The following is a 25,489-nucleotide window of genomic DNA, read 5'->3' on the forward strand; positions in this document are numbered from 1 at the left end:
AAATTTTGCTGTTAATCACCCTAGGCAATGGAATAAATAAGAATAAAGAAATAAATACAAAATACAAAAAATAAAAACAAAAATCTGAAATTTTCCAAGCTTCTTATAGTATTAGTTCTGTATTACCACTCCTTACCACTTTCTGAAATAATAACCAAGTCCCACTACATATCAGTTCTCCACTTTTATACCTGCCCATTAAATTCCATGCAACTACTGATTATCTCCTTTATCTTAGGGAAGACTGTCCCCAGGCATCAAGATGCAGAAAGGTACATCTTTGAAAGATGGCTTCTGGGTAATATAACATGTATTTCTTTCTCTCTATCTGATCAGCACAAGCTGAATTTGTCAGGATTCCATCAGTTAAAGGTAAAAATACCCAATTCAAACTGGCCTGATCAAAGGGTAAAGTGAGACAGTGTGGCTGGAAGGAGACTTGGTTGTTCATATAACTGAAGAAATTTGAGAGTAAAGCTCTCTTCAGGCATTGTCTAGTACAGGGACTCAGACATCATCAAGAATTAGTATCTCTTGGGTGCCTGGGTGGCTCAGTCAGTTAAGCAACTGCCTTCGGTTCAGGTCATGATCCCAGGGTCCTAGGATCAAGCGCCGCATTGGGCTCCCTGCTCAGCAGGAGACCTGCTCCTCCCTCTCCCTCCACTGCTTCCCTGCCTGTGCTCTCCTGCTCTCTCTGTCAAATAAATAAATAAAATCTTTTAAAAAAAAAAGAATTAGTATCTTCATCTCCCCTTCCTATTTTTCTCTAAAATTGGCTTTATTCCAGATTCCAGTAGGAGGCTCCAGCATCTCCAAGCATCTCCAAGCATCTCCAGACTCAGTGCCAGAAGGCCCACCAAATAAGCCCCTCTTCCTTCCCAACAGTCCTAACAAAACATCCAGAATTGAGTCTCACTGTCCTGGTTTGCCTCATGTGCCCATCTGTGATCCAACCACAGCAACCAAGGAGGTGAAAGACGCTGGTTGGCCAGCACCCAGTCACATGTCTGCCTCCAGAGAGGAAACCAATGCCCGGAACCTAGTGGATTGAGAAGGACACAGGGCTGTTCCTCAGAAGAGCAGGCAAGGTGCAATAACTTAGGTGACAGCTATCCCAGTCTGCTTAACACTGAGGGGTTTTCCCAGGTCCTGTGACTTTCAGTGATATAAGTGGGATGGTCTCAGGCAAACCAGAATGTCTGGTCACACTAACGTTGGTATCAAATGATTCAAAAAGCTAACACTGAGCCACAGTGCCCTGTGACCTATGTATGTATCTGGAGCAGTACAAGATTCTCCATCAAAATGTATGCTTCTCCCTCTTTCGGGTCTCATGTAAGCCCTTCCTGCCCTATCCTTTGTGGCTGAGCACACACTCTCAGTCATCACTGTATTACAGTGTGGGATAGATAGGTAAACTGCAGACTCAGTCTCATGCTGTTCACTTAGCTAGATCAAAATGAGCCTGATACACTCCAACCAGAGTTTCAAGTGCCCTTTCTGTTGGTAAGCTCTGCCTTGAAGGTCACTCGTTATGTTTCTTGTTCACTGTACTCCCCCCAGGCCCATGTCCAGGTTCCTCTCTCTTCTCTTGCTTCATTCCACTTCTCTTCACTTTTTCCCTCTTTTCTCTTTGATCCTAGAGAATGAGGGCGACTCTCTCTTCAAGCCCATGTCTATTCTCAGCCTTAGAGTAATGCTCCTCCCACATCATTCATACTTGCCAGTCTCCCTCAACTTACTTACAACTGCCTTGGCCAATACTTTCTAAACAGGGAAAGTACACAGCCCAGACATGGATCAAACAATCCACTGGGGCACAGAAAGATAATTTCAGAACTTCTATTTACAATCACATTTGTATTATCTTCCTTTCATTTCCATGTTAGGCTATGTTTTACAACGTAATACTTAAAAATCGTAGCACATATAGATCATTTATGATTATGTGTATCTGGGGACCAGGATGGTACCTTATTTATTTCCATATTCCCAGTGCTTGGTGTACTGCCTGGCTCACCAATAGCTTTTTAAACAAATACATCCCTGAATGAATCAAAGCAATCAATCAATCAATGATGTTTCTTAGTCTCTGTCCCTAAAGCATTCTAGATGAGTCTCTTGCAAGGTCATAGTCACTGCACTTAGGGACTTTGCATTGCTCACTTTATCTTCCATTGTCTGAGGTAAATGATTTTTCACCAAACACACCACCCCCTCCCTCCACCCACCTTAGCCCCTGTCCTCTCAACCAGATCATCCTGAGTCCTCAAGATCTCCTGTCTTTGTCCATCGACATCTCCTCCCAAAGTCAATACCTCCCCTCAGGATCACCAAAATTCCCCCTGTGTCACCTTCAGCTCAAGAGCCATCTCTCTGCCCCTATATCCTGGCTTGCTCCCCTCCAACAATCTTAATGGCCAGCATCTCACTGGTTATAAGACATCTCCTAGAATCCTCCAACTCTGGGCTGGTCCATGGCAATGGTTTTCCCATCTGAAAATAAATGAGGGGAAAGATGAGGATAATGTGGAATATAAATATGAATATATATGTCATAGCTATCCATGACTATGCTTTATTCTCAGATTGTGGTTTTCTATATTTTTCTGTTATACAAAACATTCTTGTTCTTATAAATGAGACTGATTGTTGTAATCAGTTATTGCCTTACTAGACAAAGTCAAAACCTGGTGTCCTCTTTGGGTCCTGGAATCTTTTGTATGAAAATTTTCTCATTCATACAATTCAAAAGTCTGGGGATTACCAAACCATCAGCAAACAAGAAAGGTTTTGTTTGATTTGTTTTTAAAGTGGAGAAAAGAGAAGCTGATTTATGGGGTGAAATACAAATAGTTCAGAAGAGGTTACCAAAAAAGTCATGCCTTTCAACCATTAGGTTTTAGCACACCTCTTTCCTAATAGCAGAGTTTAGAGCTGGGAAGTCAGGGAGCATGTGGAACACTGAGCAACGGTGAGGAAGGGATGCTCTCAGAGAAAGACAGGTGAGGGCAAGGCAGTCAGGATCATCTATGATGTCATCACACTGGTGCCAAGGGCTGATTCTGTCTTAAAACACTTGCCCTAGAGGGGCCTCCTATATTTTAAGGTACTCCTTGATATTGACATATGCTGACAACAGGAAAAATCTGGACATCGTGGATTGTCCATATTCCTTCTGCATCTTTCTTTATCACCAAAGGGGGCAGTGTTTGGGTTTCCCAACTAAAACTGTTTAGCAAACAAATAGGGACCTAATTCTTCTCTTACCTGAAAGGATGCATAATGTTCAAATTCTTTTCCAAATATGCTATGCGTATTTTTATTAAAAATCCATATACTGCAGTGCCTGGGTGGCTCAGCTGTTAAGTGTCTGCCTTTGGCTCAGGTCATGATCCCAGCGTTCTGGGATCAAGCCCCGCATCCTGATCCCTGCTCAATGGGAAGCCTGCTTCTCCCTCTCACACTCCCCCTGCTTTTGTTCCCTCTCTCGCGTGTCTCTTTCTGTGAAATAAATAAATAAAATCTTTTTAAAAATCCATATATTATTAGTCACTCAAACTGAGACTCAAAAATACGGCCAGATCTAGAGAACCAACGGAACACTGGGCAGTATCAGATAGCCATACTTATAGGCTTTAGAATTAAATCTCAAGACTGAAATGGCATGGGACATTTGAACCATTTATAACCCCTGTCCACAGCCAGTTATTATCTTGTTACTCCCACAAACCAAACCAAGTGGAAATGAGTCACCAAGTGCCTGAATCCTGTCTACAGAACACCCACATTAGGCTGAAACTCGGGGTTCAGTGGTCATTTTCCTGAGTCATAGCTGACTTGGCAGCATGAGCTCATGACAAGAACATGCTGAGTTTCTTCTATAGATTCTGGAATGGACATTTTACCTGGAAAGAGCAGGTTGGTTCTCTCACTTTTGGAAATTTTAATTTGGGTTTTTGTTTTATTTTGTTTTGTTTTTTGGAGCCCACGCACAGTTCTAAGGACCTCTGGACATAGTGGTATGCAGCCTGTGTTTTCAAAATATTCCTATACAGTAGGTAAAAAACATTCCTTATTTTTCTGGAAAACAGAGCACCTGTTTTGGTGAAATGGTAAAACAATGTGAGAGTTAAGACATACACTTCTTCACATGTTATCATTCATACCAAGATAGCTTTGCCTCTGATTTCCAGATCTGGTTAAAAAAAAAAATCCTGCAAGTTTCCAAGAACCCTGGACCACCGACCATCTGGAGAGAAGGTTAGATAGAAGAAGTGTTCTCTTGACTACCATGTGAGGTGTACCTCCAGCGGCCAGAAGGGCAGAGCTATAAGGAACAAGCCTCACAGTCAACTGAAGGGCATTCTGGGTCAGAATCCTCTCTTCCCAGTTGAACCCTCTCAATTGCCCAATTACAGAGCACATCACCAAGATATGAGGCCTGTTTTTTCTGCTGGTCATGTAATGAGATTTCTCCTGCGCAGTTCCCCTCTCCCTGAAGATCTAAATGAGATTGTTTTGAGCCCTCATCCACTTTGGGAAAGTCTACTGTCCACTCCAGATTTTACATTTTCACGCCCACTGCTGATTCCAACTCCCAGGCCATACTCAAGCCTTGTTCTCTGCTCTGCCCTTCCGGAGCTGTTCTCCTCTCTGCACTCAAGTATCAACACAAATACGGAACTCAGCCCTCAGATATTACTTGTTAGAGCAGTTTCAAGTTCACAGCAATATTGAATGGAAAGCAAAGAGAGTTACACATACTCCCTGCCCCCATACATGCGTCACCTCCCCCACTATCAATGTCCAGCACCAGAGTGCCACATCCATCACAACAGATGAACCAACACTACATCATTATCACCCAAAGTCCATAGTTTACATTAGAATATACTCTTGGTGCTATATGTTTATGGATTTTGATAAGTATACAATGTCACGTGTCTACCCATCGTAGTTTCATACAAAATAACTTCACTGCCTTAAAAATTGTCTATGCTCCTTTGATTAATCTTCCCAGAGCTCTGAGCCCCTTGCAATCACTGATCTTTTATTGCCCTACAGTTTTGCCTTTTCCAGAGTGTCATATAGTTGGAATCATACAGAAGCCTTTTCAGATTGGTGCTTTCACTTAGTAATAATGCATTTAAGGTTCCTCCATGTGTTTTCAAGGCTTGATAGATTAACTTTTTTGTGCATTGGATAATATTTCATTGTCTGGATATACCAGTTTATTTATCCATTCACCTACTGAAAAATATCTTGTGACTATCAAATTTGGTCAATTATGAATAAAGCTTTTATAGACATCTGATGCAGGTTTTTGTGTGGATGTAAGTTTTCAACTCATTTGGGCAAATTCCAAGGAGCAAAACCACGGGATCTTATGCTAAGAATATGTATATCTGTAAGCAACTGCCAAACTGCCTTCTAAAGTGGCTGTACCTTTGCATTTCCACCAGCAATGAGTGAGAGTTCCTGTTGCTCCACATCCTCGTCAGAATTTGGTGTTAGTGTTTTGGATTTTAGCCATTCTAATAAATATGAAGTTATTACCTTGTTGTTTTAATTTGTAATTCCTTAATGGCATTTTTTTCCCTATGCTTATTTATCATCCGTGTATCGTCTTTGACGAGGCACTGTTCAGGTATTTTGCTAATTTTTTCATCAAGCTCTTCATTTTCTTATTGTTGAGTTTTAGGGTCCTAGTAGATTTTGGACAAGAGTCATTTATCTAGGTAGGTTTTTTGGATATAAAATATTTCTTTGAAAATATTTTCTATCCGTGGCTTGTCTTCTCATTATTCTGAGGTTGGTAGTTACTTTTAATCTCGATTTTTAGAGATATAATTCTGTCATCTTCTGGTTTCTATTGCCTCAATTGATATACTGACAATAATTTCTTTCTTTCAAGTTTTTTAAAGGTTTTTCCCTTTATCTGTTGTACTTTGCAATACTACAATGCACCCAGATGTTGAATATTTTACTAACCTTTTGTGGAACTGTTGGGCAGCCTTAATATGGGATTAATGCTTTTCATCAATTCTAGAAAATTCCTAGGCAGTCACTTACCAAATAGTGTCTTTCTCTCAGCCTCTTTACTCTCTCATTCTGGGACTCCTATTAGATATATGTTGGAGCTTCTCATTCTATACTCCAAAGCTTCTTACTGCTGGTTCATGTTTTCTATCCCTTGATTTTTGACTATGTTTTGCATCATTTACTCAGTTATATGCTTTAGTTCTATTTAATTTATTGAATTAGAGCAGCATCAATACCCTGGGAGGGTCTCACAGACAAAGCCTTTTCATCTCCAACTATTTTTGAGGCATGACAACCTGCAGGCCCTTCTACCCCTGCTTTACCCTCTACAGAGGGGAACCTGGCTAATCAGGAAAGAAACACCCTCTGAAGGTAAACAGTGAGTAGAGTGTACATATGGTAGAAAACAAATGGCTCTTGGTACCATGTTGTGGAAATTATCTCACTGGGGTAGATAAAGGAGGAGGACAAGCTCAGGTGGCACTGTTGAGCCCCTCCTCCATTGCATGGCCCATTTGTGACGTGGGCACCAACATCCCGGAGAAAACGCCATCCCTACACCCTGCACACTCAGAACCGGGCTGTCCCTCTGTCGTGTGGTGCTCTGTGTCAAGGCTGCACTCCACCATGGCCGTGACTGCCTGCCAGGGCTTGGGGTTCATCGTTTCGCTGATCGGGGTTGCGGGCATCATTGCCGCCACCTGCATGGACCAGTGGAGCACCCAGGACTTGTACAACAACCCGGTGACAGCTGTTTTCAACTACCAAGGGCTGTGGCGCTCCTGCGTCCGTGAGAGCTCAGGCTTCACCGAGTGCCGGGGCTACTTCACCCTACTGGGACTGCCAGGTAAGGGCTGGGTGCTGTGGGCCGGCAGGGAGATGGAGGCCACTGCCTGGGGCACCACAGAGGGACGGCTGAGGAATGAGGAGCAGCAGTGACCAACACCAGAGTCAGAACAGGAGTGTAGCAACCTTAGGGAGAGACTCTTCCTGAGCTGTCAGGGCTCCTGTTCCCCTCACTGGCTAGTGCCCAGTTTTCCCCAAGGGGTCCATCATTTCACAACTCCTATATGAGCAACAGCATGGAGACTCAAGCACACAGAGGAACAGGACTCAAGAGGCCCAACTTTAGGCCCCAATTCCCCCTCCCTGAAATGGGGACTGTGGATCTCCTAAACGGAGTTTCATCTCCAGGCCCTTTTATTCCTGGGTCCGGCTTCCAGGAAGCCTGAGCCCGCAACAGCAACAGAATGGGGGAAGGGGAAAGAGATTCATACAGAAAAAGAACTGAGTGCCATGGTTCTCTGAGGGGTGCTGAATGGGCCCCTTCTCTGAGCTCTCAGCTCCTGCCCTCCAGAAAATACTGGCCACATGGAGTCAGATTCTGGGTGCTCTCTCTGCACAGGGGCCTTCTGTGGTAAGGGATCTCTGCCATGGAGGCAAGATGTGTGGCTGTAATTCCCCAGATTGGTATGAACCACACAAGGATTGTGTGTTCGTTGGCTTACTAGCTTGGTCATTTTAACTTGAAGAAAAATTCAAGTCTCAAGAGTAGGTTTTAAAAGTGTTTAAAAAAAAAAAAAAGAGGAAATGTTAAAAGTGTCTTTCACTCATATAACAGAGTAAAACATTGAATAAACTTGTCATTTTTATTTTTTAGTTTTTTGTTCCTTCTGTAAATATACATCAAAGTCTTGAGAGGGACACTGATCCAAGAAGGGCATTGGAGGGAGCACCAGAAATAGAAAATGGGGCTTTCCCCTCCAGGAACTTGCCATCTGACTATAGGGTCAAGGCTTAGAAAGGCACAGAAGGTAACAAGTAAAGACTTAAGTCACACAGTGAATCATTCTTTTATACACTCCACACCTACTGATGGAGAGCTCACTGCAACCTCAAGATTCTTGGGGCTAGCACCCTTGAAATGATGAAAGTGCACCCCAGGCTGGGTATGACCGGGTGCCAAGTGAGGCCAGAGGGCCAGTGCTACAGAGATGAGAGGAGTATGGAACTGCTTAGGAAAGGCTCCACTGAGGAAGAAAAACCATAAGTGAGCCTGGAAAGGCAGGTAGGGTTTGGAAAGGGCAGGGACATGGAAGGAAAAGCAGCATGAGCAAAGGTATGAGGGTGCTACCCCTCAAGTATTACTTGGGGGAAAACTGAAGAGTGACCTTGGCTGGAGGAGAGGGTTCATGTGGGCACAGTCATAGAAGGCAGTGAATGTTCTCTTCAGAGGTGGGGACTGGGTATAAACAAGCGGACATGAGTCAGATCAGTGGGTGACCAACTGCAGATTCAGTGGGGTCTCTCTCCACGAGGGACTAGAGCAAAGATGAGATGAGCCTCTCCCACATCCTTGTATCCTGCTGACCCAGGCTTAGCTCTGAGACTCCCTCACCTCAAATGCAAACGTTCAGTCTCTCCAGAGACAAGGACCTGGGCCCATGCAGAGCTAAAGGCCTCGGTGGAGGGACTCAGCCGCACAGAGCGCCCATCTGAGGCATTCATAGGGTTCCACAAAGGGAGGATAAAAATGGTGGCTCATGTACTAGGACTTGAGTAAACAACTGGCTTGCAACATTTTGTGTAACCTCTGCAAACTGCCCTGTGGGCTTGGTGCTATTATTATCACCCTTTTAGGAACAAGGAAAATGAGTTTGAGTGACTTGCCCAAGGTCAAATACAGCTGGAGACAGGGCTCAGACCCTGTTGTGCCTTCACCTAAGCCCCAGAGGGTTGCCCTAATATGAAGACCTGAGACTTTCGGGCTCCAAACAGAAATCTCACCTCACCCAAAGCAAAAGCCCCCAGTGCAAAGGGGTCTTCCTAGCCTCACCTCTTGCCAAAGCCTGGTGCCTCAGCCCCACACAGATTTCTCCTTGGGCAGCTGTCCTGGACTAACAACAGCTATCAACACGCCCCATATATATATTTTACAGATGGAGTCTGAGAGAGGCAGAGCAACTCGCCCAAGTTCACAGAGCTAAAATTGGGCCAGACCGAAACTGCCCTTTAGGCCTTCTCTCAGAAACTTCGAGTGTGTGTGTGTGCACACGCATATATAAGTCCTGTCAGTAGATAGTTTAGAGAACCATTTTTATAAAGAATTTTATAGGAATCCCTTTTAAGGGAAAAAAAATTCTTATAGACCCTCAATGTTCACTTAAATTATACTTATTTTAATGTTACTTTAATGTATTCAAGTAGAACAATAGATTTAAATTCCCAATGCATGTAAGTCTTATACAAGTACAAAAGGCACATTTGCAAATGTAATATAAATAACACTGAAAAGCTAATCAATCCAAAGTTCAAAATTAGTTTGGTGTTAGGGATAGTGTTCATTTATTTGCATTTGGATTTTAACAAAGATACAGCCTCCAGGCCATTGTTGCATTTTATTTGTTTCAGTATTTCAACTTCAGTATCATTAACAGAGATGCTCTACTTGTGTAGGTTTGTTTTACAAAATGGTGTTAGAGAGTTTAAGGTACTCACCTCTCACACTCAAGCACAACCCTGTCATTCCTGTGGTAATGAGGTTTCTGAGGCTCAATGCAGTGGTCTTGTTCATTTGAAGTAAGGTTGTATTGAAATGTGGGTCTAAAATTATCAACCCAGTTATTTCTGGAATTGGGGAGGGAACGTTCTCTACTGTATATTTACCACCACTGATTGCGGCTATCAGGTATGTGCAAGGACCCGGCAAGGCAATGCTTGGAGGGGAAGCTGGTGTGGTGTGGACCCCAAGGCACAGGTGCCCTAGCTTGGAGCATCAGTACCACAAAGCGAGGAGAGGTTCCCCTGACTGTATTTTCTGTTTGAGCAAGAATGAACCCTTTGTTCACATAGCAGTTGAGAATACTTAATTGTCTTCTGGTATAAACGTGATAATTACCACCAACACAAACATGAACCCTAAGAGCCAACCTGAGGATCCGGAATGTACTTGTTTTAATGTCCTTTTCATTGTCACTGAGATAAAAGTACAGAATTTTTAAATTTCCACTGAGAAGCTGCACACCCCGAAATGCAAGCACAGACTCAGGCTCAGAGGGAAGAAGTCAGGCCCAACCAAAGCTTCCAGAGAAACTTGAGGCGTAGGACTGGTAGTCAACCTTCCTAGATAAAATCATTTCACTAGCCACATAACTGGAAACCAGCCTGTCCTGGGCTGATCGGGTTTGGACAAGTGCCCCTCTTGGAGTGAAAAAGAAGCTTTACTAAGAAAAAGTTAAGTCTTAATTAAATGGAAATATATACTACAGTTTCCTAGATAATAATATTATAAAGATATGAATTTTTGAAGATGGGAATTTATCCCTAATTAATGTATAATAATAAATCCTATATTATTTTATTATTATCATTAGTAATAAATTTATTGAGACCTAACTATGTATAGGTATTTGTTTAATAAATTAGCATATGTTAATGTACATAAATTACATAATTATATACATTTACATAAGTTACTTATGCATACTTAAATTTTCACAGCAACACTATGATGTTAAGTAGTAAAATTATCTCCATTTTACAGATGAAGAAACTGAAGCACAGAAAAATTAAAGAATTTGCCTGATGATACTGTAATAGTAAGTGATAGGGGAAGATTCAAACCCAGGCAGACTTCCTCCAGAACCTAGGCTACATACCAAGAATTCTAATCAAAATACTACCGAGAGTTTTCCTTCAGGAACTTGACAAAGTTGTTTATCCATAAGAAGAGGCGGAGGAAATTAACTTTTAATAGTTTTCTTACAGAATAAAATGAAAATAGTGGGCTAACTCCAGTGGATATTTAGCCAAATTTTAAAGTTGTGGTAATTAAAATTGTGTTTTGGCCAAAGATGGACAGAAAGGTAAATGGAACAAAATCTAAAATTAAAAAGACATATATGTGAATTTCATAGAGAGGATTTACAAAGCAATGGGGAGAGGAAAGCTTATTCAATAAGAAATTGCAGAAATTATTGATTAGCTTTTTTGAGGGGAAAAAAGAATTATAATAAAACCAACATAAATACCAAACTCGATTCCAGATTAAGTAATGTAAAAACAAAAAAATACTTTTAAATCTTCTAAAATTCTAAAATAATTCTAATATTGTTTGCTTCCTCTAAATAGAAAATAAACTGCTAAGCATAGAAATGATGGAGGAAACACAAAAGTAAACTCATCTAACTACATTATTCAGCAAATATTTTTTAAGCACATATTATGCACCAGGTACTATGAAGCAATAAATAGAATATGTAAAACCATGAAAAAATTTAAAAAGCAAATAATCAATGAGAAAATATCTTTTTAGTAATTATAACAGTACTATATGTTGGCTAATTGAACATAATAAAAAAATAAATAAATAAATAATGGTATTTAAGATCTTAAACAGATAATTTATTCAATAAATCAATAGGCAAAGTCCTAAAATTCCAGTAAATAAATGAGAAAGGAGTACAATCTAACAATTCAGGAAAAGGAAAAAAATAGATTTTCATAAGCATTTGTTTTTTAAAAAATTTCAAACTCATTAGTAATCAAAATAATGCAAATTAAAACAAATGATTGTGTATAACTTACCAAATTCACAAATTAGATAAGAGTGCAATGAGACAAGATCTTTCAAATACTGCTGCTAGAATAAAATTCATAGGAAAAAAATCTGGTTCTATATAAAAAAGATTTTTTAAAAACTTCACGCCCTTTGACATCTTAATTCTACTCCTAGGAATCTATTCTAACTAATCAGAAATGCTGGCAAATAGTTTTGCAAGGATGTTCATCGTAATGTTGTTTGTCACACACACACACACACACACACACACACACACACACACACACACAACTTGGGGAGGGGTATAATCCAACTACATAAGAATAGGTGTTGTTTAGGTGAATAATAGCACCTCTATGTAACAGAATATTAATCTGCTAGTACTAAAATACTAATTTGCTCATATTGAAATAAATGTTTAATATTACACATATTTAGTGATGTTTACAAAAAGCTTTAATTGTCTATGTATGCAATTAAGTTAAAAGAGCAAAACATCAAGTCATATAATCTCTTAATCATGTGAAAATACATATACAGAGAAAGGATAAAAAGGAAATAAGCCAAATATTTTCCCTAGTATTTAAAATTATGAGTGATTTGGTAAAATTTCCTTGACTTCCTAATTTTCAATTATGAGCACCAAAAGATCTATTCTAATCCCTAATCAGAAATTAGGGATATACCGTGTGGTAATATTTTTTAAAAAAGAAATTAACAGACATATCGGTGATTTGTCTTGCTAGTATATTCGTTTTACTCCTCCCGTATTCCTAGCTGTGATATTTTATATTGCTATTCAACCACCATATTTTCCTAATTACCACAGAAGGCATTTTACATATTATTATTCCTAAAATGATGTAAGGAAAGGGTGGGAGAAATTTTTTCTCCAATATCAGTAAAATAATATGAACTGCTGAACATTTACGACCTAAAATGGCACTACCAGACCACATTTAAACCTAAATATAGGGATGATTTCCCTGAAGAAATCAGCAAAAAATTTTGCTCCATTTTAAAGATTATTAAACAAAGTTATACCAACGCCATTATTGTTAAACAGAATCAGACCATGAATTATTATTATTACATGTTATTATAATCAGACCATGAGTTGTTATTATTATTAGAGATACATTTAATGTATTTTAACAAAGCCTCTCCCATGAGCGAGGAACCCAGATTTTCCTCTGTGGACCCCCATTCACTCTTGAGCAGTTAACCTTAAAGCCCTGGTCCACTCATTTTATAGCCACCAGGAAGTGACAGATTCCATCCTCCAGATGTTTTAAAATCTATCAATATTTATTTCACATTAAAAAAGTACATAGACTTACATTTTTTAAAAAAATATGGAGATGGGGTGCCTGGGTGGCTCAATGGGTTAAAGCCTCTGCTTTCAGCTCAGGTCATGATCCCAGGGTCCTAGTTTCGAGTCCCATATCAGGCTCTCTGCTCAGCAGGGAGCCTGCTTCCCCCTCTCTCTCTCTGCCTGCCTCTCTGCCTGCTTGTGATCTGTCTCTCTGTCAAATAAATAAATAAAATCTTTTTTTTTAAGATTTTATTTATTTATTTGACAGACAGAGATCATAAGTAGACAGAGAGGCAGGCAGAGAGAGAGGAGAGAGGAGGAAGCAGGCTTCCAGCTGAGAAGAGAGCCCGATGCAGGGCTCGATCCCAGGACCCTGGGATCATGACCTGAGCTGAAGGCAGAGGCTTTAATCCACTGAGCCACCCAGGCACCCCAATAAATAAAATCTTTTAAAAAAAATATGGAGACTTACATTTTCTCTATATTCGTTCAGTATTCTACTAGATAGAAGTAGCTTTAGTTTATCCTTTAAAATTAACTTTTCCTTCTTCCAAAAAATGAAGTCACTGTCACCATTTCAAACAAGAAAGAAAGCTAATTCATTATTACCTGAATAATGTTTTTCCCCAGGTCTTACAATTTTGCCTAAAGCATTTGCATAGGGAAGGGGGAGGGAAATAGCAATGAGTGAGAATAGGTAACTTATAATAACCTATTTCTTTTGTTTTTTTTTTTTCATTTTCCATCTACTATTTCAGTGGCATTAAAGTCAAGATATGGGGTGGGTGTTAGACAAAGGTCAAAAAATGAACAACTGGAAACCAAGCTCTTTATGAATAAAAATACTGCTTCTTGGTTGAAACAAGAGCAAAATGGACTTTCTCCATAGAAACAGTGGCAGAATCATTCTTGAACTATTCCAGTACTTTCCAATCGAATTGGTCAAGCCCCATCCAGCAGCAGATACTAGAGGCCCTTTTTCTAGTTGCTTCCTCCTCACCTTTTATACTTGGCCTTGTAACTCAGTTCAGGGAAAACAGACACCAATGCTGTTTCACCAAAAGGGATGTAACTCCTGCTTACTCTCTTTTTTTGAGTTTTCTGGCTCATGATTCACTCTCTACACTGATCACAGAACCTAGAGCAAGGTAAGCACTTGAGCGGAGTGTGGTGTCTGTTCAAACTAGGGGGAGACCGTCCATATTTGCTTTCTGTGTTTGCTGGGGAGAAAAAAGGAATGGGAGCAGTGGCTGGGTGCACTCAAGATAACACTGAAATGTCCAGATGCAAAGGCTTGTTTCCTGGAGAACCTGTACAGGCTAGAGATGGTATGTTGGATGTGTTTCCAGGCCTGGAAATCCAGAGCTGGGGAAGCTGTAATTACAATGGTTCTGGGGGTGCCTGGGTGGCTCAGTCAGTTAAGTGTCTGACTCTTGGTTTCAGCTCAGGTTTTGATCTCAGGGTCGTGAGTTCAAGCCCCATGTTGACTCCATGCTGGGTGTAGAACCAACTTTAAAAAAAAAAAAAAAAAAAAAAAAAAAAGATGGTTCTGAATTCAGAGGCAAGACAAACATGACCCCAAGAAAGTAGCAGGTCAGTCAATTCTCTTACAAAATCGAACTGGGTAGGCAAAATGCAATGGCTAATTTCTGGCCAGGTCTCTCTTTTTTGTGATTATGAAATTCCTGATATTTTGACCAATTGTAGTGAAAACTTTTCTGCAAAATGTTGAAGACAGTGTGTGAGATCTGAAAGGGCACTGAAGTATTCTACTTTAATATGCAAATGTTACAGACAAAGAAACCATGACCTGCAGATGTTGAGCAGTTTGCCCAAAATCATCTAGCATACAGCATGTTAGTGACAGTGTCAGGAGCAGATCCCAGGGCTCTCAGTAACCAGATCAGGCACTTGGGCCCAGCCAGCCCTGAGCCCTTCTCTGGCCTTTCTAGAACCTTCTGAATCTGCCATGTGGTCTCCATGTGGTTCTCATGGTGTGAATGAAAGTGTGACATGGAGGTCAGCTGGACATCTTGCTTCTTCTCCTATTTCCAATACCTGTAAAACAAAAGCAAATCTCTAGGATTTGCCTTCCTGTTCTCAAAAGTGGGGACACCTTGCCTGCCTCTGCCACTCCACATAGAAATGGAGAAAGAATATCAGATCAGAAGTGGGGACTGGAGCTCCATCTTTGCTGACTTTAATGCATGTGTGATCCAAGGCACTTGAACAAGTTCTTCAATCTATTCCTACTTCACTTGCCTCAAAATAGATATGAGTTGGGATAATAATACCTACTCTACCCATTTCTGTAAGAGCAAAATGGAAAAAATGTGCATGGGAAGTAGTTTATGAGCTGTGAGGAGAAAATGTGGAGTTCTGATTCAAGGCGCAGACTTCAGGGCCTTTGTTTTAAGTGAGGTCAGCCAAAGTGGTTTCCTGTGACGAGCAGAGCCTCAAGGAAAAGCTTGTAGGGGTGCTGGACTCGTCAACTTTCTCCCCAGGTGGGTGCCAGTGAGCTTAAGGGACAGAGCCAGAGCCAGGGACCCGGGAGAGGCTGGCACGGCCTTTGCGCAAGGTGTCCACTCGGACGGCTCAGCTCTCAAACCAGCTGGGCCTGCGCAGCTCGACAGGACAAGTGCCTCTTGGGGCTGCTACCCTAACAAATGAAAAAATAATGCCCTTGAACCAAGAGTGAAACTGAACTAATCTAAGGAAAACACTGTGAGCAAACACCAAGAGCTTAGGGAAACCATCTGATTAGGGCAGCCAGGCTCAGGAGCACTGCCCGCCCGCCCACACCCGGCTCAGGAGGAAGGCGCAGCTCGTCCTGAGCAGGTGGTCGGAAGGTGCGCGGGCTAAGGCCATGTCCACCACCACATGCCAAGTGGTGGGCTTCCTCCTGTCCCTCCTGGGCCTGGCCGGCTGCATCGCCGCCACGGGGATGGACATGTGGAGCACCCAGGACCTGTATGACAACCCCGTCACCTCTGTGTTCCAGTACGAGGGGCTCTGGCGGAGCTGCGTGAGGCAGAGCTCAGGGTTCACCGAGTGCCGGCCCTACTTCACCATCCTGGGCCTTCCAGGTAGGCCGGGCGGGGGACTGGCCGGTGAGGGCCGGGCAGGGACTGACCCGCGCTCCCTGCAGCACCAGGGGTGACCCTTGCAGCCTTGGCTCAGAATAAAAGGTGTGAATAAGAGAAGTCGGCCCTGTGACAGAGAGGGCTAGATCATACGGGAGAAAATCGGAGAATTCATACTCAAGTCAAAGGAAGTACAGGGCATGAAGAAAAGGGATCTGTTCTTAGGGCATGCTCGGGATACTAGCATAATGGTCTTCAAAGGAGGAAATCATGGATATGTATGTGCCTCTGACTTGCTCTTGCCTGTACATACACGGAAGCAAGGAAGTAGGATGGTGAATATTTTCTTCTAGCCAAAAATGTTGACTGAGAGCTCATTTTCTTTCATTTTCAATTCAATTCAATTTTTCTTTGAAAAGTTGGAGTCTCAGGACGCCTGGGTGGCTCAGTGGGTTAAAGTCACTGCCTTCAGCTCACGTCATGATCCCAGGGTCCTGGGGATCGAGCCCCGTGTCCGGCTCTCTGCTCAGCGGGGAGCCTGCTTCCCCCCTCTCTCTCTGCCTGCCTCTCTGCCTGCTTGTGATCTCTGTCAAATAAATAAATAAAATCTTTAAAAAAGAAAAGAAAAGAAAAGTTGGAGTCTCTGTGAGTGCCAGAAAATATATATTGCCATTCAATTATAAATACCTCTTTTCTTGCTTTGCATTGAGAAGTTCTAGTATGCACTCCTAAAAAACAACATATGCCAGAATATTATAAAGTTATAATTAAAATAATCTCACAATGTAAATACAATTATAAATGTGACATCTTTTCACCCTTGAAGATGAAGTACGTTAAACCCCTGCTTTTAATACAGATTATTATTTCAAACGTGCTCATAGGAACTTTGCATTCTAGATATCCTGGGATCTACTTGTATTTAAAGAAAGAGGGTGGGCAAAAAGAAAATAAAAGGCCATTCTAACCAGTGGCTCCAAGGAGTGGCCAAAGATATGAGTTTGGTGAGGAAGTGTTAGGTTTGCCACTCTGAAAAGAGCACCTTGTGAGCAGGTAGGTGGAAATAAATTTTCACGACACTACCTATACAGCACTTGAAATTGAATTATGAAAAGCAATTCAACTAATGTATCTTCATTTTTGGAAAGAAATAGAAGATGGGTAACAGAGTAGAATTGGAATAATTGCTGCATTTTGAAAGCCACTTTTTTAAAAGATTTTATTTATTTGACACAAACAGAGAGAGAGAGAGAGAGAGAGAGAAGAGAGAAAGTACAAGCAGGGGGAGCAACAAAGGGAGAAGGAGAAGCAGGCTCCCCGCCCAGTATGTAGCTGGAAACAGGACTCAATCCCAGGACTCTGGAATCATGACCTGGGCCGAAAGCAGACACTTAACCAACTGAGCTACCCAGGCACCTCTGAAAGTCACTTGTACTGCAGGTCCAGCAGATCACCAACTGAGACCTGCTTAGGGAAACAAGGCAGGTAGGACCTGGCCACAGGGCAGATAGCCACAGAGGAGGTATTATACTGTGGTGTGAGGGGAGAGGTCAGAAGGCAGAAGGTACAAACATGGATTACTGAGCTGCTAGCCTCACCTTATTTTAACTATTATGTGAAGGAAAAAGATTGACCTCATACTCAAAATTAAGGGATGACATCCTATGACTTCATACCGAAAAACCTCGAACCAGGACCCCACACATTACCAGTCTCTCTCTCTCTCATTCTGTTTCTTTTCCACTCATGGAGCCCCACACCATCCTCTCTCATCATCCCCTCTGATCAGCCCCTGTCCTTCTTGCCTCTTTCATCTCTCCTCCTTACTTAGGCTTATATTCTTTTCTTCTAGAAGATCTCATGATTCTGATCATTATCAAATTCTGTCTCTCCCTGGGTCACTGAAAACCAAATTAAAATAATAAATTTTACTTCCCCTCTCACTCTTTGTCTTTCTCAGTCTGCTTTCCATCCTTCCTCTCTTTGGAGTGTTTACTCCTTTGACTACGGCAGATGGTCAGGTAGACATTCCAATCACTAGCTTCCAGTTCTCAGTTCTCATCTCCCTAGATATTTTAAAACCCAGACTTTCCCATGGATTCCCCGTTCACATAAATTCGGGGCAGAAATGACAGCCTGACGCCCACAGTCCCCTACATGCCTCACCTTGCCTGACTTCTCTCTTACTATTCCTCTGCCCCAAGGCTGTGCTCCTCCCTGTCCATCTACTATACCGTGGGCTTGGTCCTGGATATCCATTGCCCCCAGTGCCAAAAGCCCCCCTCCACTGCCCCACTGCCATCTCACAAATCTTCTCACGTGCAAGGTCCAACTCAAATATGACCTCCACCGTGAGGCCTCCTCACATGCCCATACTGAATAGGATCCCACAAATCTCTGTGCCAGACCTAGGGCATGCTGATAGCATTGAGCGTATCCACCCTTGTGACACTGCTTACAATTTAGAAAAGCTGAAAAGCTCCAGGCAGCCCTCACACAGGTATATCCCAGTCCTTCCTGCCTGTATCGGGGGAAGAGGATTCCATCAAAAGCCAGGAAAGACATTTCTTGAGCCTGAATTGCCAAAAAGGAGATACCTTAAATAACTGATAATGTATGGCCATGGAGAACAGTGCAGATTTAAGAACAGCCGGGCCTCCTGCAGCAGAAGTGACCAAAATGTAAACTGGCATCCCATAATGCATATATTTGTTTGGTGACTTAAGATTTGGCCGACGGGGTGCCTGGGTGGCTCAGTCCGTTAAGTGTCTGACTCTTGATTTCAACTCAGGTCATGATCTTAGGGTCCTAAGATCGAGAGCCCAGAGATGGGCTCCATGCTGGGCTGGAGCCTCCTTAAGATTCTCTCCCTCCCTCCCTGCCCCCAACTCGCACCCTCTCTCAAAAATAAAATAAAACAAAACAAAACAAAAAATATTTGGCTGACTAAAGTAAGGGATGGGCTAGAAGACTGTCAGAAGGAAAAGGGTAAAAAGATACTCCAAAACTAAAGGCAGAAATATAAGAAGATGGAGCAGCCAGAGAGGAGTCCGGTGGGGGGCTGGTGGACATTTGTGGGGCTTCTGAGGAAGCAGAAAGGGGTAATATTAGCCACCCAGGACTTAGCACCTAGGGGGAACTTGGCCATCAAGAAGCATTTTCTTGAGCATGACAAGGTGCATAGGGAAGAGAGACTTGAAGCAGAGGATCTGAGTGAAAATGCTTTAAAACAGAAATGAAAGTTGCAGAGAGTTTAATTTTGACCTAGAACTCAGGGGAGTATCACCCTCTAGCAGAGAAGTAAACTTTAAGGTATATAAAAGCATGAGGCAGGTACCCCTGTAATACCTGAGTTAGCAATAATAATATCACTACCAATTATCCACTTCTTCCTAAGGATAAGCTCTTTTCTTGCAAAATCTCACATAACCCTTCATTCATCTGATTAAAATGTATCACATTTAGTTAGAACTTACAGCCACAGAATAATTTAATTTCATTCAACTGGCTGTATTATGTAACCAAAGATAGACCAATGACATGAGTGTTGGTGGTAACAGGACTGTTTATCTGTAAATGACCAGCTCTGTATAATGAATAGCCAAAGATTCTTTCTCATTATATTCCAAACAGTTAATGAAGCATGTAGTTCTCCAAGGACAGTGCCCAGAAATAAAAACAGTTACAATTTATTGGACTGCATATAGACCCTCCAGTTTAATCTTCATAGCAATACAGCAAAATGTGTATTAGCTTTGTTTTTATAAAAGTGGAAACTGAGGCTGAGATAGGGAGACAAAGTAAGGTGCCCAATTTCCCATGGATGGAAGATGGCAGAAGCGGGAAATGAACATGAGGCCGTAAACCTTCCAAGTCTGTATCTCTTCCCCTGCCCATGCTCAGGCCCTGCTGCTGCATTCCAGCTAGAAGAGGCTGCCTTTAGAATTGAAGAGAGTGCTCTGCACTTGTACACCAGCCCCTTGACCATTTATCATCACAAATGCACAATTAGGAGTACCAAATTTAAAGAATGGATGACTTGTGTATCATTCTCTTTCCCCCACCCTGGAGACAGTGGGGGTGGGGGAAAGGGCAGTCAAAGAGCAGGGTAGAAAGGAGGCAAAGACCATGGCCCTGGTCCCATAATGACGTCATGGTCAAGTAATGTTTTCTTTTTTTTTTTTTTAAGATTTATGTATTTATTTGAGAAAGAGGGCAAAAGGAGGGGCAGAGGGAGAAGAGAGAAACTCCCAAGCAGACTCCCCACTGAACACAGAGCCTGATATTGGCTCCATCCCACCACCCCAAGATCATGACCTGAGCCAAAATCAAGAGTCAAACGCTCAACCAACTGAGCCACCCAGCCACCCCAAGTAATGTTTTTTCTAATGTGTTTGCAAATATTTGGATTGAATATGGTGCTGTGGTAGGGCCCTGTGATAGAGGCAAGTGAGCTGGGATTAAGAGCATAGCTTGACCAGGTACATCTCCTGACCTTGCTTTCCCCATCTGTGAAATGCCTCACAATAAGGCATCTGTATGAAAGTGTTCTGCGAACCATTTACAAGATCTGGCTCTTGGTGTCAATAAATCATTACTGCCCTGTCTACAACACCCACAACAATTAGGACACTTGATCTTCCAGGGTTTTCTCTTTCTCCAAAATCAAGCATCTTTTATGAATCTTTATGCAAAGTAAAGATTATTTAGGGACCTTCTTTTTCTCCTTTCAGTCCTCCATTCCAACTATGTTCTGGGCACATCATTGGTTTCCAGCCCCTTTGCAGGCACTGAGGGTCTTTTTTTTCTTTTTTCATACAACTGGCTGCATTTGCCCCTTTCTATTGCAATGTGAAAAAACAACAGCCACTGGAAGCTAGGGAGTTTCCCATTAACCTATTGATCGTATTTACACACACAAGAATGGGGGTTTTTCACAAAACCACACTTAACCCAGAAAACAATTCCACAAAATCTAAAGCAAAAATCCACAAAGGAAAAAATATGAAACTGCTTTTCAGCATCCTTTCCAAAGGAGCCACCTGGTTTATTTCTCCTTCCTATTGGCTGACTGCTTCACATGAAGCAGTAATAATAGCATTCGTAATCCTATTAAACCAGTTGTTCTCCAATGTCTGGTGGAAGAAACTAGCCCCAAGAGGGAAAGTGGTTATGAGTTAGTTATACACTTGAAATTAAATCTGGGAGAGCCTCTTGTTTTTTGCTCAAGATGCTTTCTCTTTCTTCCCAAAAGAAACATATTTTAGCCCAAACAGGACTTTTTCAATATGTGGACAAACATCTAAACGTGTGCACACTATTGTGTGTCTGAAGGAAATCCCACAGAGAACTGAGCACACATCTACAAAGCCGGAGAGAATCTGTGCCTGCAGCATGAAGTGAGGCTGCCGGCCCTATGCAGACCCAGGAATCAGAATGCCTCCCCAGCTTGTGACTGCCAAGGCTGTTGCTTGGAGAGCAGGGGCAGCCACACAAAAAGTATCATGCTCCAGCACGGGCCAGTCAGTAGTGGGCCCATTTCTCAGTGGGGACGCACATGGCCAGAGTCACATAGTTGGACCCCACCTGAGAGATGAAAAGGAAGGGCAGTGAAGGCGGATGCCACCCCCCCCCCCACCAGCCTCACCCCTCACCTGCCCTCTCCCTCATTGCCAGTCAGATCTTGAGCCCATTTTTCCTGATCTTCCCCCACCACACCCCCCATCTTGGTCCAGGTCTTATTCTTCCTTCTCGTCTCAAATCTTCTCCCCCCCTGGCCCCTCATATTCCCTCATGCATGGCTTTCTCAAATCCTCAACCGTATTTTATCAGCATGTGACAGGATTCAGGTTTATACCATTGGTACCAGCCAAAGCCATGTGGGGCTGAAGAGAGAGAACTTTTCTCTTCTCTTCTCTTCTCTTCTCTTCTCTTCTCTTCTCTTCTTTTCTCTTCTCTTCTTTTCTCTTCTCTTTTTTTCTGATATTTGCTTAGCCTGGCTTAGTTCTGTGCTGGTGCCAAGTAGCATCTGGTGTTCACAACATCTTTTTGCAAGAGATAACTCTGTCCCACTCCAGGGCTGAGGAAACTCGGCTTCAGTGAGGTTAAAAGATTTGCCTAACAACACCTACCTGGCTTCACATTGTTCTGTAGAATTTCATGAGATACAAAAGACTTCCATATTAGTTCCCTGAGATATCAGGAGAATCTAGGCCCTTCTACCTTGTTCTGAAGGACCTTTTCTCTGAGGTCGGGCCTCAGACTTCCCTCCTCTGGGCTCCCCTCCTTTGGACTCCTCCATCAGCCCTCCGTGCCTCCAGTCTGAAGCCACTTTGTGCCTGAGGTGTGGGTCCTCTCTAACTGCCACAAACAAATGACCCAGGTCACACCTTTGTCTTATAAGCCCCACTCCCCAACACCCCAGCTAGCTCAGGGATGTCAGCCACTGGGGACTCTTTCCTCTCAACTCGTCACTCTGAGTACCTCCTCCTGAGCCCTGTGGAGGGCTGTTTTCCCAGATTACTCCTTGAAATTTTGTGTTATTGCACAATTAAATGAAAATCTCTAGGGGTGGAGGCAAACTTTAACATTTCTTTAAAATTTCCCCCAGGAGATGCTAAGGTACAACCAGGGCTGAGAACCACACCCAAAGGCACCCTGCCTGTCAGTCCATAGCAGGTTTGGGGGAATTAGATATTTTGCAACTGGGAGGGAACACTGAGTTCCCATTTTTTCTGTTTGCTTCTGTCAGACCTGAATCCTGCCCACCCTTCAAGCCTGATAATGCTTCATTGTTCCTTGGAAAGAATGCTGTAGTCACACCTTTGGTGCAGGGAATCAGTCTACAGAGCCGTTGACTCACCTGTTATCAGCTGATAAGCCTATATGCCTCTTGCTTGGAATAGCAAATAAGAGACAGAGTGGCTAAAAGAGAAACCTACCTCCTTTGGGAGCAGTTTCTCTGGTTACCTATCTATGAAGAATTAGAACTCCAGATGGTAGAATCTTCCAACTGGAAAAGAGGTCACCCCCATGCATGTCCATGGTCATTTCTAGGCTTAGGGGGTTTCTAGCAATGAGTGGTGGAGAACATTTCCTCCTACTTTCTGGAATCTGCCCCCACCACAGCTCCCACTCTCAGAAGAACCCCTCAAGGAATCTCCAAAGCAAGGCAGTCTTTGGTCCATCTATCCAGGTCCAGGGTTGGGACTTGGACAGTCGTCCCACAAGATATTAAACGCAAAACATAAAACAATGTTGTGTCTTTTCCAACCACAGAAAGGGGTAGGAATAAGCTAGAAACAGAGTCTAAGAAATAAAAAAGTGCTCAGGGTGTAGGTGGACTCCTATTTCAAAGCAGGTGCCGTTGTTCATCCAAAATCCAGAGATCAAGAGAGCAGGAAAGAAACGAGGCCTTGTCATGCAAATGTGACTCCACAGAGGAAAAAGGACCTCTGAGAGCCTGAGGCAAAGGCTGACCAGGACAGGCTGCCCAGGGCTCCTGTACCCAAGGGCTCCCGTGGCACAGCAGCAAACTCCCCACATGAGGCAAGCCCACCATGCTTTCACCTCCCACTTGCCAGTCTCACAGCCCTTCTAATCCAGCAATGTCAGGCAAAATCATGTGCCTCAGCCACGGCCACCTGGTGTTATGTTTTCCGGAACAAACATTAAAACTACTCAGTCAAAAGAGTCCATGATTCCACCCTCACCAAGAGTCCAGCAGAAATGTAGAATGAGGAAGGGACATCCTTTATCTTGCCTCATTAATATTGTTTATTTTGTTTTTATTTGTTTGGTTGGTTGGTTGATTGGGTTTTGGCTGTTGTAACCAGATGCCCTGCTAGGTGGTTCTCAAAAGGGATAAGTGATTTTGTTCTCTGAATAGCTTAAGGCTTAAAATGTCAGAATGAGAGCAGTGTTTAAAACCTCCAATCAGATTTTGGGTGGATTTGAAGCTCACGAGAGGCCCATGGGGACAAGATGAAGGGAAAGTCAACTCCCTTTCTCTTCCCATATGTCCAGTTTTCTGGTAATAACATACATATTAGTAGAGCCTGAAGGATATTTTCTCAAGTCTGGGGCTGCTGCCTGGATGTTCTCTCCATAGTTGTCCCAAACCAGGCTTGTAGTGTAATTGTATGTGTTAAAGAAAACTAGAACCATATCATGAGCAACTGTGAGAAAGTGGGTCTATTATTACTTAGCCAAGGTACTCCCAAAGTGAAAAGAAACTTGAGGTTCAGGACTTCCAGAAAATATGGATTAAGGATTTCCTTAAAAATATGACCTTCCCAAGACATACACTGCTTTAAGGCAGTGATTATTTTTTGTGAAACTTTATACCTCCTATGGCATCTGACAAAGGGTTTTGTAGAGAATTTGAGCTTTAAAATATTCGATGAATGAATGACTGAATTCATTGATGAGTTGTATGATTATGTGACTATGGCTATGAGTATATACCAACATATGCTGGATGCAAACACAAAAATGTAAATGAATACACAAGTAGTTGACACATGCTTGTATTTGTTAATAAAGGAATGAACAGGCTGTTTGTTCCCAGTCTCCCACAGGGCCAGCCAAGCCCTTGAGCAAGGCTTCAGAGAACATAGGTGACACTCTAGAGCCCTTCTGTATTAAGAGTGGATGCAAGGGCCACTCTAAAGGCCCTCCTGAGCTCTCCTTGCCCTACCAGGGTCACTGCGGCTCTGACATGAGAACTCAGCTGTAATCTCAAGATGCCAGTGTTAATCAGTCAGTTCTCCCAGGAAAGAATGGTCAGATCCTACAGGATTGACCCACACCATAACCCAACACATTTACCCTGCTAATATAGTTGCCAATGGGACCAAGACTGATGATGGTTGCATGTAGAATTCTCTTCTCAGCAGAGAAGCAAAGTTAAAATCAGAAGTTTGTTCAGGGAGAAGAGAATCAGAATCAAGTGGAGTAGAACTAGAATGGCTGGATACCATCATCTCCATACAAGGAGACACCTGGTGAGAAGGTTGCCTGGGCTTCCATTCCTCAGACAATGCAGAAGGCTCTTGAATGAGTTCCGCATGATCTACCTCTCCTTTTTCAATAGACTTCATCGATTGCCAATTCTTCCATCTGACCAGCTGCTTTGTGAGATGCACCTCAGAGTGAGTGAGCTGGCAGGTCCAGTGATAAAGGCCATATTTCAGACAGAAATCTTCCTGAAGAGATTAGAGAGAAACTGTTCCCAGGAAATTCCTTGTCTGGAGAGTCACATTTAGAAATAATCTCCTGGGACAGGTAATTCCCTGAGATGATTTTTAGAGACTATTTCCTTATACATTCTTAGCATCCATTTGAGGGGATGATATTTCACCGCTGAGTCTCCATGTTTGGAGGATACATTCTCTTAGGTGCTTACAGATTGCCTGACCTTGATGGCAGCCTGCTTTTCCAGGATTAGGTACCTCAAAGTGATGTACTGTGATGGAGAAAGTAACC

General features: G+C 42.6%; 1 protein-coding gene across 2 annotated transcripts in view; it reads left to right on the plus strand.

Moving 5' to 3' along the window:
• Positions 1–6,672: 6,672 nt before the first annotated feature.
• LOC111155137 (claudin 18) overlaps positions 6,673–25,489 on the plus strand; it is a 28,419-nt gene continuing 9,602 nt past the window's right edge. The window contains exon 1 of one of the 2 annotated variants that reach the window (XM_022515211.1): positions 6,673–6,892. In XM_022515211.1, the coding sequence (XP_022370919.1) occupies positions 6,673–6,892 (220 nt within the window). Of the gene's footprint in view, positions 6,893–15,589; positions 16,007–25,489 lie in introns of those variants that run through there. The other variant, XM_022515210.1, reaches the window with a different exon arrangement.

This window comes from Enhydra lutris, unplaced genomic scaffold (genome assembly GCF_002288905.1).
Source record: "Enhydra lutris kenyoni isolate GAN:26980312 unplaced genomic scaffold, ASM228890v2 scaffoldscaffold39, whole genome shotgun sequence".
NCBI lineage: Eukaryota > Metazoa > Chordata > Mammalia > Carnivora > Mustelidae > Enhydra > Enhydra lutris.